General features: G+C 48.9%; 2 protein-coding genes and 1 pseudogene across 4 annotated transcripts in view; 1 reads left to right on the forward strand and 2 right to left on the reverse strand.

The window, feature by feature from the left end:
• Window positions 1-17461, reverse strand: part of LOC149366696 (flap endonuclease GEN homolog 1-like) — a 160248-nt gene that overhangs the window by 79596 nt on the left and 63191 nt on the right. The window lies entirely within an intron of this gene.
• Window positions 8918-10033, forward strand: LOC149366699 (iripin-2-like). Its single transcript, XM_089567407.1, has one exon. The coding sequence runs from the start codon at window positions 8918-8920 to the stop codon at window positions 10031-10033; it is 1116 nt and encodes a 371-aa protein (XP_089423533.1).
• On the reverse strand, window positions 11885-16211 carry LOC149366700 (uncharacterized; annotated as a pseudogene).

The raw sequence follows: 17461 nt of genomic DNA on the forward strand, positions 1-17461 counted from the left end.
CACCACAAAAGAGGAAGACCTGAACCCGAGTCTATCTGGCGCAGTCGACAGGATTGGGCAGCGGCTTTCTGCGGAGGGTGAGCGACTTCAACTGCACTGTACAGAAGATTTTAAGCTGGACCAACATCTACGAAGAGGCTCCAGGATCTGCACCTTCAAGCGAACGGGGCTACAACGAAAGATCCTGTGAGGGCGACTCTCAACGGAGAACTTGAACATCCAACCCCGAGCGTCCAGGTTCCAAGCGACGACTTGCACCCGGCTGCTGACTTTCTGACGCGTGGCGAACTTCCCTGTGGACGACAGAGCGTGGAGCGACATCACTGAGTGTGCCAGGCGGAAAGTGGAAAGCACCGAAGCAAAGGTTGGTCTCTTCCCTGTTCGTTTGCCGGTAGGGCATGGTGGTCACCACAAGGACAACTCAGAGGGAAGACGGGATGGAGAGACAGAGCTCTGATCAGGCTTCAGTAACAGATGAAACTGAAGAACATTCAGTATTGCAGGAAATTGAATCTGCTCCGAGTCCAGCAATTCATAATGTTCCGCCGATCGAGAAGGAAAGCAGTGATGCAGTCCTTCTAAGGCAGCTTGATATAAAAAAATTGGAGCTCGAAATTGAACTCCTGAGACTGAAACAGAAGGGCCAAAGCAACAGCGATCTGGGAGCTCGAGATAGGAGTAGATACGCCGAAGAGTTGAAGGCGGTCCTTGCTCCCATGCCAGCGTCCGACGAGCTGGTACCTGCTTGGTTCAAAAATGCGGACAATATGCTGAGGAGCTGCGCAGTTCCACATGATATTCGAGGAAGCATAATATTGCCGTTGATGAATGAGCAGAGTCGCGCGCTCATAGCGGATAAAGCGGACGAGAAGCTACTGTCTTATGAGGAAATAAAAGAGTTCGTGCTGGCGGAACTTAAGCTCACGCCAGAGGAATACCAACGCAGGTTTTTCTCGGGGAGAAAGGGCGACGAAACCTGGAGTCGATTTGCGACCAGGCTGCAAGTGCTCCTCGAGTACTACTTGAGCAGCCGGAATATAAAGTCGGTAGATGAGCTGCGTACATTGCTGATTTCTGACCGGCTCAAACAGCTCATGAGCAATGATCTAAGAACCTACGTGCTGCAGCATGAAACCGGAGAATGGTTTAAACCTGGAGAGCTAGCGAAACTCGCTGAAAAATATGAGGACAGCATGAGGCGCCCCCGTCAAATTGAACAAAGAGGCGCGGATACCCCTAAAGGGGATAAGTTGAGACAGCCGGATCTGAGGAACATGAGCACTGGTCGTGGGCCTGCCCCCAGGTGTTTTTCTTGCGGCCGTTCAGGCCACTACCAGCGGAATTGCCAACAGACTATACCGAAAGAGTGGGAAACGCAGGAGGCAGCTAAAAGGTCGCAGACCGCCAAACTAACCGCGAGGGCAGCGTGCGACGCCGTGCCTACATGTGACGTATATGTAGTGAATGCGGCAGGGGGAGGTGCAAAAATGACCTGGGTGGAGCTTGTTGCGGGAGGAACGCCTTTCAAGGCCTGTGTTGACTCAGGTGCAGGGATCACTATCCTCAAGAGAGGCGTTGTCCCACACGTGTACCCCTCAGAGGGAGCCGGCAAGATACGACTCAAAGACGCGTTCGGGCATGCGGTCATAGCTGATTTAAGGTATGTGCCCTTGAGTCTGTCGAGGTCATCACAGGATGCCAGTGTAAATCCCCCTGTGCTCATCCAGTGTGCTGTAACTGAGGAGCTTGCGGAGGAAGCCTTGTTAACACCCGAGGCTTTTGAGGAGCTGAAGCGAGTTCAGAGTAAAACTCAAGAGCTTGCAGTACACAGGGTGAAAACAGAGATCGAGGCCTTCGTTGATGAACCCACAGAGGAAGTAATAGCTGTCAGAGCGGATTACGAGCAGCAGAGAAAGGCATGTTCTGCGCTTGCCGTAGAGGGGAAGGAAGCGGTAAAGCAACCGCCACCGAATGAAAGTGAAGGGCCCGATAAGACTTTTGCCCAACAGCAACAGGTAGACAGTGGTAGCCACCATGTTTCGCCGGGGACGGAACGGGTGGGGATCTACCGATGCGGGTTTCTTGTACTGTGCTGTGTGAACTGGTGCTTGAGCATGTGTGCTCTTGGTTGTTTGCGACTTGGTGATGTGTGTGCAGTTATGCTTCGTCCATGTATGCAGGCTATCGTTTGTACAATTTCGGTGCTTGCAGGGATGCTTTGTTTGACCCATGCTTACGTCATGAGTACGCCTCATTTGTTTTTCTGTGTGTGTTATTTTGCTGTGGGTTTGGCACTTTTATTCACTGTTTACCCTCGAGGCGTCAGCTGATGGCTGTGCATGGAATTTGTTGTGCGTACAGCAAGTGTACCCACAACAATCTTGGTTGGGAGGAGTTGAGTTTGCGGGCCGCCGGGCAGCGGGCCATCTCCGTATCCCCCCGGGCGCCGCCGACTTGATCCTTATCTTAAGATGTTTTAAGCGGCATAGCTCTTAAGCAGACAGAGGAAACGCTGGGGTCAAAGGGCTGCCGCCCCAAAAGGTAAAAGCAGCAATGGCAGCGAGGGGTGCCGGAAGGGGATCCGTTCCGCGGACAGTGCGTACGAGTCGCGTACTCCGGCTATTGTCGGGGTTAAGTTCAATGACCCTTCGACCGCGGCGTCGAACAGTGCGAAAGAAAACTTCAGGGACACTTGAGGGGGAAGCTTGCGTGGGAGGCAGCTGAGTGTAATTACGAAGGTCGTGAGGCCGGATGGAAGTGGTCATTCGGGTAACGAGTTGTGATTACTCTGCCTCTGGCCGGAGGGCTCAGATGCCATCCTGTAGTGTTTGGAGCCACAGCTGATGGAAGTGGTGCTTGCGTGCTTTTGTGGTGTTGTCAAAGTGTTTTCACTGTGTGTGGAAAAGCGCAAAAGCGCTATCGGCTTCTTCAAAGGCATGCGGCCCTCGCGAGCAAACAAGCTCGTGGGTACCGGCGGGTCTCTGATTGGTTGTAAGAAGCCCATCTCTCATTGGTCACTAAGTTTGTCCCCAGAATGCTGGGGAAACTTATTTAAGGAGGCGTTTTGGCGCCAAAGAAAGACTTGGGCAGGGACTCTTGGTGGAGAGTCGGAATCGCGAGACGGACAGGGTCTAGCTTTGCGCTGGCCACGTTCCGGAGGACGAGGAGCCGCTACGCGTAGCGCGAGTTCAGTCGGCCAGGCAGGACAGGGTTTCGTAGGGGCGAGCTCTGGCCTGGCGCTCCCGATCGTCCTGAATGCTAGCGACCACCCTGGTCGATGTGTATATGTGTAAATAGTTGTAAATAAACCCAGCTTGTACATTTCCGCAAAGAAGTTCGTCTACGTCTCATCTCCCTCCTGCAACGTGTCGCGCCCAAACGGACCCCCATCTCCACCACCACAAAAGAGGAAGACCTGAACCCGAGTTCAACTGGGGGCAAGTAGAGGAAGAGGGGGCCTACATCCGCATTAGCCCAGGGCCCCCATTTTTCATAATCCGGTCCTCTGCTTGTCGTCTCCTTTTGCTGTACGAGCTCGTTTCGTTGGCCATGTTCGTAGATAACGGAATGTAACATTATAATCAGTAGTTCAAAGAAAATTCACGTTCACAACAGTAGACATATTAGTCAGCGTTCCTTTCCTGCCAGGCTTGACGAACCTTGGCTTGACTATCTGGCGGATATTTCTGGGAACGGCGAAGTGGTCACCTCTAAGAAGTCTCGTCTACCGAGCACGCCACCACTCCGCCATACCAGCTGTACCCCAAGATTATTCGGCGATACTAAATTATTACAAGGGCTGCAGAAAGCGGTATCCACCACCGGACAACTCTCTTAGCAGAGAGGACTCTGTCGCGTGGAGGCAGCTACAGACGGGCTCCTACCCGAACCTACACGTACTCAACAAAATGTATCCAACACAATACAATGACAAATGCCCTTGGTGCCAAAAACCCCCCACGCTGTACCACATAACGTGGGCATGCCAGAGGATAAGCGTGGTACCAGTGATAACAAACCCGAGTGCGGAGCAATGGGAGGGAGTGCTCTCCAGCGATCGCCGGGTCGACCAAGAAGGTCTGATTCGGCGAGCAAAACTGGCAGCAGCATCCAGCGGAGCCCTGGACTAAGGGCAACCGACCTTTGAGCAAGATGGACGAAGCCATCTCAAAACCGCCGAACACAACCGAATTTAGAGCTAATAAAGTTTTCACTCACTCACTCGTCTACCGAGAACCGGATTCATGCTTTCGCTTTGTGCGATAGATAGGTGCAATACACTGAAGTATAACTAAGGTCCCTAGATCGGTTTTAGTAGATGGGCTGCGGTGTCTTGCACCTGACACTTGGACTTCCTCGTCTCTTGCTGAACTCCAGTGATGACTTGACCCAGTTCGGCGGCGAGGTGCTATTTCCCGGGTGTCCCAGCTAAATGTAACCAACCTTTTAAAAAAGACGAAGTGTCCTAGTCCAGGGAAACCAACTAAAGGTTGTTCAGAGTCGCATGGCCTAGTCTCGAGTAGTTTTTTCATTCATCAAAGTAAATTAGTTAAGCTTAATTAGCTAACATTTTAATTATAGACTTTAGGAAAAAGTGTCAATGGAAATGTTTTAGATCGCCTCGAAAAACCGCCAATAGTGCTGTTTTCATCACGGTACGATTTGCGTAGCTTCATTTATCGGCCTAAAAAGAAAGTTAACACGTGACCATCTCGCTCGCATCTCTGCCCCAATGTGCACCCAAAGTCTCATCGAGGTGAGGACTTCAGGAAAACAGAATTTTATTCTCTAAGGTGCATCTTGGGACGTTGAAGTGGCACGGTTGTCATGTGGAAGCTTTTTTTTATTGTCTGAATTACGGTTAACGGCCGGTAAAAAAACTATTTTACGCAAATAGTACGTTGCTGCAAATGTTTCAGTCAGCTGTTTTTCAAAGCGATCTGCAACTTTTCCATTGACACTTTGTTCATCAAGTCAATAATTAAAGTTAGCTTATTAAATTAACTAATTACTTAACTTTGAAAGACGAAAAAAATGTTCCAGGCTAGGTCACACGACTCTAAAGAACCCTCAGTTGGTTTCAGACGGCTAGGGCATCCCGTGTTTTTTAAAAGCTTGGCTACATTTAGCTGGAACACCTGGTATATATGCATTTATAACCACCAGGGCTTTACGTGCCGAAAGGTGCGTAGATGTTCAACACACGCATGCCGTTGTTCAAAAACGTGGAAATGAAGCGACCTTCAATATCTCGGTCATGGCGCAGCACCTTCACTTTGTTGTCGCGAAGGAAAACAAGAGCTCCAGTACGATTTCGTACCGAATGACGTGTCGAAGTTCTCCTTCGAATGACGTGTCGACTTCCCCTTGCTTAGCTGCCCTCGTGAGGGCGCGACAGTTCAGCGTGCCTAGTACAAGAAAAAAAGTTGTGGTGGTGGTGGTGGGGGGGGTTAGATCGGAAGGGTGGTCGGTTAGTCAGACTATGGAAGGGTTCTCCTCCAAGTCCACCACAGGCGAGTTAAGAGGGTAGTCTGGAGATGAATCATAACTATTGTCTGAAACAAACTCAGTCACATGCCTTGCCCCCACAGAACTCGCAGAGGGATGGCACGCCTTTCTCCTCGTCGCTGTCAGGCTCGTTTTCGCTGGAACTAGCTAGGCGTGGAGGGCCATTAGGACAGGCGCGCTTTGTTAGGGGCCCTCCTTCTGAAGAACTTCAGCTTGCTTCTGGGAAGTTGTTCTTTGTCTGCTTCTTGGTCTTCTTCCTGGGGCTTCGCTTCCTCTTCGGGTGGGTTCACTTGGCCTATGTTTCTTTGTCCTCGTTGGCCTGGGCCCAGGTGGCCGGAACCACGTACACTTCCCTCCCGTGAAATCCTGAACACCACGTGAACGGCGACCACGTGAACGGCGCGTGCCGTTCACGTGGTCGCCTTCTCTTTTTGCTCGACACATGCATCAAACTAAAAATGAACCATTTGGTACAAGGAAGTTTAGTAAATTAAATTCCACTTTGTGCAACTAATGTGGTGTTGGTTCTTAAGCATAAATTAAAAATTATACTGTAAATCATGTTGCTAGTGTCTTCACGCAGACTGTGTTTCGCAAAATTCGGTGTTATTTAATCATTTTTGTTTTTGTTCTGTGATGGCCATAATTAAACTTATCATGCATCTCTTTGCGGGCTTGGCGCTTCGTGAGGCCATCGTGCAAGAGCAGGAAGAGTAATTTGTTTGAATGCAGCCCGACAGTCCCCTCGCAAGTGGAGTGCAACGATTACTTCAGATATGACTGATCAGTTCACTGGAGGACAGCTCCGTTGAGCACTTTATGGATGCCTCAGCCGTGCCACAGCAGCTTGCCGAGCTGTGTTGTCCAACCTGATTGGCACGCACCAAGCTTGAAAATAAATTATTTTCCCACAGCCTCTTCCACCATGCTCTTGGGCCCCCTTTCTTTACTCCCCAGGGTGGCTAGTGGTAGCGCAAGCCATCCTGTGTGCGCCAGAAGCGTAATTCTTGTAACTCAAAGCAATAAACGGGTCTTTTTTCTAGGAATTCTTTGGCACCCTAATTTATGAATATTTGTCAGGTAGAATGGGTATTATAACTAAAAGGTAGGCAAGGATATACAGCGCATCAGGAGAGGAAACCAACCCGGTAAAAAGTCCAATTCTTTGTAAATGTCCGTTACCTGCAGCAACATTTGGCTAAAATTAATTCAGGGCGAAACGACAGGTTCAACGTTGCGGTCTTCGAGGCGCGTTTCCCAAAGGCTATGAAGCCGATGAATCTCAACCCCTCACCGCTTAGGAACGCCGCAATGCTACCATTCGAAGGCAACGCGCGGAAGAATCGCTAGAAGGACGCGCATACCATTGCTTACGCAATTTACCCGGTTTAACCAGAGCTAAACAATTGGCAATTTTTTTTTGCATTCCTTCCACGAAAACCAGACACTGCGGCCAGGATTCGATCCCACGACCTTGTGATCAGCAGACGAATGCCATAACTACGTAGTCAGCAACCGCGGCTGGTCGGTCAGCTAGAACCACAAGCGGTAGACGGTATAGGATACTAATTTACAGAATGTAAGTGAATGCATTCCGGGGATTAGTGGGGCAGATGGATGGATCACACACACGTGACTGTGGGCAAATTAGAAAGCTGTCACCTCCCCACCAGCCTGTCCTTCATGTCAAAGCTAGGGATAAGCAGAACTCGAAATGTGTACTTGACGCACGAGGCGTAGCCAAGCTCGAAAATGCACAGTATAATCTGCAAATCATTATCTGTATTACTTCGCTGGAATAAAATAGCTCAACGTTCAGTGATTGCTCCCTGAAGATAATCTTGAATCTTTTTAAATAATATTTTCGGAGATAATCTTGCACTCAAGCCGGATAGAAATGTTCTGTCTCTTCGCCAAATGGGAGGCGATGACCAAAGCGGCAAAATAGGGCGACGCGCTCTCCATGCCCAATTTTCATGACACCACGGTTAATCCTAGATTAAGCTGTGGTTAACCTTGGCCCCCCTACCTCGATTTCACACTAGCAGATCCAACGGAATCTGTCTAGGGAGGGAATCGGTACACCCCATAGGCCGGGAGGGGGCCCCTTTGAGGGGCATTTAACGCTTCGTTCTTGAGTGAGACGTCACGTGAAAACTATTTGTGGACTGTGCAAAAATTTCTTGTTCAATATCCGCCAATATGGCCTGAAATTCCCAAAATAATTCGATGCACCTGGTGCAGGCGCAATCTGAAAAAAATTCCAAACAAAGTTGCCTCGGTAAACCGGGTGAGGAGTGTATACCGCGAATTGTATTAGTAATATTTTTTTTTTACGCACAACCACGTATTTCTTCGCCTAGCATTTTATAAACAGGGATCCACAACAAAGAGAAGCCGATAAGATGGCACTTTTGTCGACAAAAAATATGTCCGCCAGCCGACGTTTCGACCAGAGGCGCCCTGTCTTCATCCGTTTGCCGAAACATTGGCTGGAAGGCTGAGCCAACCCCCTTCGACCCTTGTTCGTTTTTCTTTCTATAAATAGAAACAATTACTCCTCTCTGTAGTTACATTTTCGTGCAATGCCTGTAAAGGCCTGGGCGTTCGTAAATCAATATACATAGCTCCTCGCCGCCGAACTGGGTCAAGTCATCACTGGAGACCAGCAAGAGACGAGGTAGTCCAAGTGTCAGGTGCAAGACACCGCAGCCCATCTATTAAAGCCGATCTAGGGACCTTAGTTCTACATCTGTGTATTGCACCTATCTATCGGACAAAGCGAAAGCATGAATCCGGTTCTCGGTAGACGAGACTTCTTAGAGGTGACCACTTCGCCGTTCCCAGAAATATCCGCCAGATAGTCAAGCCAACGTTCGTCAAGCCTGGCAGGAAAGGAACGCTGACTAATATGCCTACCCAGAGTAACATCTGCTGACATCTGTCCATCTGCCTCAAAGACAGTCTCCTTTGTGCCCTTGGTGAGGTCACCAAATAATCTATGGCAGCGTCTCTCGAGAGTTGGCAGCAGAGCACTCTTTCCCACACTGGAATTTCCGGAAAGAAGGCTCAACCAGGTCTTTCCGCGGCTTTGTGCGCGACCCAGTCGGGAGGGGGCGATCCATTGTCCGGACTGGAGGGTACCGCGCCTTTCTTGCTGTTCCTGCTACGATGAATCATGCGCGTGGCTTGACGCTCGTGCTTCAAAGCTAAGCCAATCAGAACAGCGTTTTTTCACGAGAGAGAAAATTCTTCAGGCGCCATTCGCTGTGCCTGGCCGGGGTAAAAATCGAAACTCCCATTGGCCCCGCAGAGGAAGGGGGAAAAAGCAAAAAAAAAAACACCACTGCCAGTCGGTATAAAAAGAGGCGCCTTACATGCGACCTCCAGACCTCGGAAAACATCCACCATGAGGTTTGACGGTGCGCCGCTCGTGAAAGCTCACAACCACTTCGCTGTGAACCTCCTCAAGCGCTTGGCGACGGAGGATCCTTCTTCCAACGTGTTCTTCTCGCCGACTTACATCGCCGCCGTTTTCGCCATGGCCTACGCCGGCGCCGCGGAGAGCTCGGAAGCCCAGCTGTCATCGGTGCTGGGTCACACCGAGGTCGGCCTCACGGACAAGTCCTGGGTCCTCCAGGCGTACAGGCTCTTCCTCGAGCGCACGTACTCGAACGTGACGCTGGAAGTGGACAACATAGTCCTGGTGCAGGACAGCTTCGATATCTCCGAAAGCTACAGGCAGCAGCTGCAAGATGTGTTTGACGCAGAGCTCGTGTCCGTGGACTTCGCCAGCTTCGGAGTCGACCCCGCGGAGGTCAACGCTTTGGAGCGAGAAAACATCGACAGCATTCTGCCCGAAGATGAGCCGCTGGGCATGGTTCTCTTCCTGTCCAACACCGTCCACTTCAAGGCTACCTGGCTGACCATGTTCGACCCGTGGGACTCAGGGAACAAGTCCTTTTTCAACCTGGGTACCACCGAGGTCAGTAAGCCGATGATGCAACTCACCAGCTACTTCCCCTACACTCGTCTCGACGAGCTCGGCGCGGCCGCCGTGGAGATCCCGTGCTCGGGAAACAGGTTCGCCATGGTGGTGCTGCTTCCGGACTCCGCGACGGAGCTCGCAGAGCTCAGGGACGACCTGTCGCTTGCGGTTCTCGAAGACCTCGGCAGGAGTCTCAGCCCCTGTCTGGTAGCGCTCAGCCTGCCCAAGTTCAACGTGAGCGTCAGCTCCGACCTGGTGCCCACCATGCGAGCCCTGGGACTCAACGTCGTCTTCGGAGAGTGGGCCGACTTCAGCGGAATCAGCGCGACCACGCCGACCTACATCTCGGCCGCCTTCCACGAAGCGTCTTTTGAGGTCAGTGAAGAAGGAACCGTCGAGCCCGCAGTGACCACCAGTTTGGCGGATGGACCTCCACCGGATATCACCCCGTTCACCGTGGATCGCCCGTTCATCTACTACATCAGGGATCGCAAAAACAACCGCATTTTTTTCATGGGTGAGATCCACAGTCTTTGAGATGGGAGTCATCGTCCTCTGCACGAGAAGAATTTCAACTGAAGGAGCGGTTCCACGGCAGGCAAGCGTCTGAAAAGTCGGGTTGAAATAAACTACTCATACTTTCACTGCATTTCTGAGAATTCGTTTTTATTCCCGGTCTGAACTTCCGCATTCTTATTAGTGGCTTAGAGGAGTATGCCAACGGCCCTTGACATGGGCGTCCGGAAGGGGGGGGGGGGGGGGGGGGGCAAGTGGGGCGACTGCCCCCCCCCCCCTCCTGGAATTGCGGTTATTTATGCACTAGTAGAAAACAACTACACAGCTTGATTAGCACGCTTAGATGATATTAAGTTATCGAATTTTGCTTATCGAGTTCAATTCTTTGTTAATTAATAAATTCTGTTTGTTCTCCAAGCCTAGCCCTAATTTTTGTTTCATGTGCGCAATTTATACTACAAATAGTTCCGTTTTGGTGCTAACCTACCGCCTCCCCTATACCCGGCCATCGGGTGCACCCCCCTGGAAAAAGTTCTGCGGGCGCCCTTGAGCCTATTCGTAAGGCCCAGTAATATCCTCACACAAAGGCCTTACTTCTTAGATTGAATGTCCCGCAAAAACGTAGATGGTTTAAGGGAAGTAAGGAACAATGGGGATTTAATATAAGGGGTCACTGAATTGTGTAACAAAGGAGAAAGCGGATCATTTTGATGTACCTGACCGCTTCCTCTGATCATCCCCCTTCTGGTGCTGTGACAAACTTAATGGCTGTCATCTGTGATGCTTACATCTATTCGCAAAACCAGACCAATAAAAAGTATAGGCTTCCCAAGAACTCATTCTTTGGGTAATTTTTCACTTAATTGGGACCTTTCCTTGTAAGTGAGCTAGTATATATATGCGCGCGCAGGGTGTCATGCCATTCGAAACACCTGTAGACTGCGACCGTGCGGCACCTGAGCTGGGGCAGCGGAAATCAAGGGATACCAGGCGGGCTGTAGTAATGAAATGAAAGAAGTGAAGGGAAAGAATGGGGAGAGATAAACTACAAAGAGATCTTGTTACATATTCGCATATTAAAGCGCTAACCGCATGAGGCGATAATTCGCCTCAATGAGGGCCGCCGAACCACTGTCGCTCATTGCGTCGCCCGGTTTCTGGGTTTGCAGAAAATATCGCCCGGAAGTGCCGCGCGAGACTAGCCAATGACGGTAGGTCTTGCGGGTACGCAACTTCCGAGCCGTTTTGCGCGCGAAAGTCGTTTTTTTTTTTTTTTCACCGGAGACGCAGCCGACGTAGCCCTCACCACGGCCGGTGCTCCTCCCGTGACGTCACGAAAAGAGGCCCACAGTCGCCGCCACTTACGGCGGAGCTTAAGGAATCGCGACCGGAATCAACTAGCAGCAATAAGCTTACATTTATCAGTCCACATTTTTTTCTTTAGTTAAAATACTGGAATGAATAGCAGACAATTTACGCGGAATTTATTTTGAGGCACTAGCCGCAAACCATCTGTGCAAAGATTGTTTAAGCACTGATGTCAGCACCTCTATCGCATTGCGCCTTCTCGACTTTCTCAGTAGATGTTTTTCTTCATGCATTACTTGAAATAAATTTGCCAATATTTTAAAACTTTTCCTTTTTTTATCATGGTTTTATGAAGCATAGCGATAATGAAGAATCAAAAACTCTCGAATAGCTTTCACAACTGCGTATGTGTATTTTTATTGGAGATACATGTATTTGTTCTAGGGTCATATTTTACATGAATACGATCGCTTTCGATACAGGTACATACATTGCCACAGTTTAAGTATTTACAACATAACAAGTGGGTTTAGAAGTTGACATATAAAACACTCATGTTGCTATTTACAACGGAACCGCTGCCTTATTCCGCAGAGTCTCAGCTTTTCTCTTTTTCGCCTTGGCGTTGTCATCCAATATTTTGTCGTTCATCTTGCAGCAGTAGTTCTTGAGAAAAATGTTCGTGCTACACCACAAGAGGTGTTTTAGAACAACTTCGCACTTGTGGCCATCCTCGCAGGTGTCAAACTCTGAGGATTCGTCACCGGCGAGCAGTTCAAGCGTGAGGTCCGTGACTAAATGAAAAAGTCCTTGTTTGTTGATAGTTGCTTAACAACTACGTAGTTGTGTGCGACAGCGTTGACGGCAAATGTTGCTGGGTAAACAAGCCCGCCCCTGTCATGTTGCTTCACAAGGTCGTATCGTCCATCCGTGTCGGATATTGATGTCGTCCTTTTTTCCGTGAGCGCATCCCTGCATTTTGTACACTTGACCTTTTTAAGTGTTGCGTACACTGCATAGCCTGCCACATATACCAGCACCGGGACGATGTCTTTTAGTTCCGACAGTGCATCTTCGGTCACCACTACATTTAGGCTAGGTCGTGGATAGTCTGGTCGCAAGTGAAGCTCATCTCATCGCTCATCCTTACTGATGGCTGGCAAAGTGCTTTGTAGCTGTAGCTTCTTTTCACATTCATACACTTGCCTCATCGACACATGATACTGGGATCCAGCTAGCATCCTGTACTTTCCGAAGCGCTCCTCCAGACTGTCGGTTTGGATCTTTCCTAGAAGGACATATGATAGCTTGAGCTCTTCGAAGCAGTACTTCGTAAACTCCACAAAAGCATATGTTGTGTGGTCGATAGCGGCATGGGTCTCTCTTGTTAGCGTACCGCTGTCCAAACTTTTGCCTTTCCACTCCTCCAACCAGGCCAAGAGATTGTGAAGGAAATTAATCTTGATGTCATTTTCCGAATTAAACACTGGTTCTTGCAACTTGTCTCTAATACCCCTGCCACACGGCAAATTTAATGTCATTCTCATCGAATAACATTTGTTCGACTTAATGTCATTTTTTCTGCGCGCTGCTACACGGCAAAAACTAATGTCATTTGCAAATGATGGCGATTGCGATGGAAAGAGAGTACAGTGAGTACAGCATACAAAAATTTCGATGTATGCTTCAATACGTTGCAAAAAGTATTGCTTTGCTAATGGAAACCGATTCTAATATCTTCATCCTCATTTTAATCAAAGTATTTAGATAGGCGCGCTGTGCGCGAGGGATCTACAAACGTTGATTTCAATAACGTGTTGATCACTGCTATCCACCACAAGTCCAAGCCAAGCCAAACCTCAGCCAGCGGCGGCAGGCAAATGGCGGACGTCATATTGTGAAATGCTCTCTATGGTGAAATTAGACAGTATTAGCTGTGCGTCCGCAAAAGCTTTGCGCATGCTACGGGCGCACCTTGCGCGCACTGCCGCCCGTCCTCACAACAGTTATGGTAGGGAGCACGGTGGTTGGGTGTGACTAGCGTAGCGCGCGAGAAGCATAACATACTGTGGCGCCATCTGGACGATAGCAAGTCAAACCTCCTGAACTGAGTGCCGAAAAAACGTTTTTCTCTTTTATTAACGGCAGTAATGAATGCATTCGAAGGCTTTGTTTTTTTTAGTGTAAATCAATTGGATGAAATGAAAATGTAGATTCTAGTGGAAAGTTGGAGAAATACTTCGCTCGGAGTCGTTGCTATGACGACAGTGTACGCCGTACATAGTTAAGCCTAGCATCAAGAAATCCTGAAATTTATCTCAAAAGCGACTGATATTTCAAACCTATATTGTTACGGAGGGATGAGAATGCACAAAATAAAAGCGAATACAACCGTTTAGAGCAAGCTATCGCGTCGAAAAATGCAGCGGCGACGCAGTATTCGGTCCGAAGCGGGCGAGCTGGGCGTCGCCAAGTTGTGAATGTTAACCACTCAAGGCTGGTAGCGAGAGTGAGTTTTATTTTTTTCCAATTCTATTTGCCATTTTTATATACATAAATGAACGACAGCACAATCGTGGGGACGCGGAAATATTACAGTGCTTGTGACGTTTTTGTAATCGTGTTTTTTGGTGTATATTCTCACCAAGTCTCTGGTGTCGAGGGAACACATTAGCTCGGACGACGCAGGCGAATGTGTTCAGGGAACTCATTCGATACCTAATGTCGTTTTCATCGAATGACATTAGATTTTCTCGTGTGGCAGCAAACTAATGTCGTTTTGAACGAATGTCATTCGATGGGAATGGCAAAATTTGCCGTGTGGCAGGGGTATAAGCCTTTTTCCCTTCCAAGGCGTCCTCACGTTCACAATCTTCCACCATTTCACCACCAACTCAATGAAAGTGGCAGTCCCTTCGAAAAATAAGAGGTTGTGCTTCATCCCAAGGGCTCGCAGGGCCTGAGGAAGGTATTCATTGAAAATTTGCAAAGCCAATTTTACATTTTGTCGTTCGATGTTCGATGGATTGAGAGCTTTTCTTGACAGTCTGTAGCCATAGCTTAACAGCCTCTCGCACTCCAAGTTGTATAGATTCCTGATGGTAGCAAATGACGCAGAGAGCATTCGCTGTCCTCCAGTGTGGTCTTTTTCGAACTCGGGAAAGTAGAAACAATGTTGGTCGTTTTTCTGGTTAAGCCAATTATTGCGTATACACTTTAGTATGTGTACCGGGTCTATTACAAAAAAAGAGGCCTTGCAGGGTCCGATGGATGCGAATAAACAATTTGTTTAGAAGGAGGTGACGAGAAGTGAGACATAGCCTTTGTGTTGATGGCATTGTTGTCACTTACAACACACACTAACCTGTAGCCAATTTCTTCCAGGCCACATATTACTTTCCGCAGCAACTGGTGCAGATACTCTGATTCAGCTTTTTGGACAGGGACGATGTGAGCGGCTTCCTCAAATTGGCACAAGAGGCTCTGCACCATGAAGACAAGTGCGTTGGTTGCTGCACCCGAGCTGTTCAGAGCAGCACCTGTAATATTGCCTCCTTTATAATCGAAATAAGGCTTGATGTGAATTTCGTCCACCATCAGTGTCACAAAACGTTGGCGAACATTCAAGTCGGTGATTCTTCCGGCCATGTAGCGGAGGAACGATTCACTCTGATGTTCGACTTGAGGATTCATGCCATACGGTGAGCATATTGATCGAATGGTCACTGGGTGCGGCAGAGTCATGATTCCAGATCCGCGGATATATTGGTATGCGTGAGGCGATACAGTGAAAAGTAGGCAGCAAAATATCATGAAGTCGGCTTAGTAGCGTCTCCGAACTTTTTTCATTGAGAGTAGCTTCAATTGCTCGCTAAGAAATTGTATGATGTTCGTGCTCTCATCTGTGGGCGAAAAAGATAACTTTTCCAGCAGGAGAAGAATCTGCTTGCAGATGTCGTCGTTAGCAGATTCAGGACTTTTACTGAGGTCGCCACTGCTTTTTTCAATGACCTCAAGTAGCTCCACCATTGCTTTCTTGCTGTTTGCTACTGTTGAGATGGAGAAATTGGTGCCTAGTTTTGTTATTGGCATTTTTACGAAGTGAACTGTCACGCTAAGGTCGGCTTTTACTGCAACTGAGTATTTGATGCATGGAGCTTCGTCTCCAGTGATGTGCACTAAAATATGGCGTTCACTCCCTTCAATAGCATGCCAGAATGCAGACTTTTTGCTTCCTATATATTCCGTCCAGTCTTTTAGGTTTAGAATCCTATCTGCTTCTTGCTCTTCGCGGAACACTTCAGCTGACTCTTCAAGCGCTTTCCTCAAAGCAGCAGCCTCAAGACGCATGCGCTTCGAGTCTGGGTCATCCCTTGAGGTGCTTGGCTTAGAAGTGTAAGACGGGCATCCCGGAAACTTTGAAGGGATTGCACCTGGGCGAAGGCGCAGATGCGAAAGGGGTGAAGAGGTGGTGCGCCCTGTAACCTCGTCGATGTGGGAGGCCTCTCGCACGATGTCAGCCTCAATAAAGTGAAGCTCGCAAACCTAGAAGGAAGTTAAATTTTTGTTTAAATAGCAGTTGTAGCTTGGCAACAGTTTTCTTGAAAGTCTGCATTCGCTACCCACAGTGCTAACCAGCTGCTAGTTTAAATACACTTTTTTTTACAATGCATGAGCATATAAGCTTATCGTAGTTTGCAAAAGTAACTATTCTATAAGGAAGTTTCGAACATCTTACCCTGGACTGCGGTGATACAACTAAGTTCTCTCGTGGTATTGCCCTAATCCAGGCGTTCTGTTCTTCTTCATGCCGGGGAAACTTGAAAACGTGGTTTTTGGGACCCGATTTGTAGTTAGTCCGGCAATTGGGCACGCAGCACTTGTTAGGCATATCCTGGCAGAAGCGTAATCCACATTCCGTAATCCAGCGATGGCACTAGAAGATCGTCTCGGACACAACCGCACGCGCAGCACGAGGTTAGGCACAGTCAACGTCTAGAAAAAAATGTGCGTTCGGAAGCATGTCGCGACATGCCATGACTTTCCCCCAGGCAGTGAAGGAAGTGTCACGTGTTACCAGAACGGATCGCATTGTCGTCTCCTTCGTCCTTCACTCTGACTTCTCGGTCCAGGCCTCATTTGTGTACCTTCCAGGCCTCATTTTCAACACGAGTGCGCTGCTCGTAGCTTCGAGACGTGCTGCACGGAACTTCTATGTGGTCCTCTTTCGCGTGACGTAGCTCAGGGGGGGAAGTAACAGCCCGCAGGCCTTATGTTGAGACCGGCCGTGCCCTCACCATGGCAGGTTGTTGTGTAGTGTTTTTTTTTTTTATTTTGCATTGAATATGGAAGGTAAAAGAATGTTTGCTGCCCCGGCATCTGCCATCGCCGCTGGAAGCACCTGAGCTGGGGCAGCGGAAATAAAGGACAGCAGGCAGTGTGTAGAAGTGAAAGGAAAGGGGTGAGGGGATGGCAGAAAGACAGGCATTGCGAGTTTCCGTCGGCGTACCATGGCGGACAAAGACGCTGGGGAGGCCGGCAGCAGACTGAAAGAGCGCGCGCTCATGGAGGAAGGAAAAAAATGCGTGCGCTTTTCTGTCACGTGACTTTGCGTATTGGACAAAAATAAAATTATTGCCCACATATATTTTTGTCAATGTTTTTATTGTGTTTTATCTTGTGTGGAGCCTTAGGAACGTTGTTCTACGCGTTAATTAACGCAAAATGACTGAACGCTGAAGTGGCAGCAGTCGAGCAACAGTGAAAACGCGCCGCTCCGACGCCGAGTCGCTTCGTGCGGTTTGCGCCAGCGACAGCGGTGGGCGACGGCGTCGTCATCGCGCGACGCATCGCGAAGTAATATCGCCTCATGCGCTTACCGCTTAACACATGTACTAAGCTGAACACGCGCACGACACAACGCTCAGTACATCTCCCGGACCGTTTTCTTCGGGTCCCAGCCTCTCAACAGCGCAGCAAAATAAAGACGCAGACAGAAGAAATTACGAGACGGGACAACGAATACAATAAACTCTGTTTCTGTCCCTGTCCCTGTGGTGCCACACCAGTATGAACAATAAACTAGCCGGAACTTCAATACGTTACATAACTGTTCTGTGACTGCTCTCTGCATCCCACAAC

This window comes from Amblyomma mixtum, chromosome 1, assembly GCF_055824585.1.
Source record: "Amblyomma mixtum isolate Tamu chromosome 1, ASM5582458v1, whole genome shotgun sequence".
Classification (NCBI taxonomy): Eukaryota; Metazoa; Arthropoda; class Arachnida; order Ixodida; family Ixodidae; genus Amblyomma; species Amblyomma mixtum.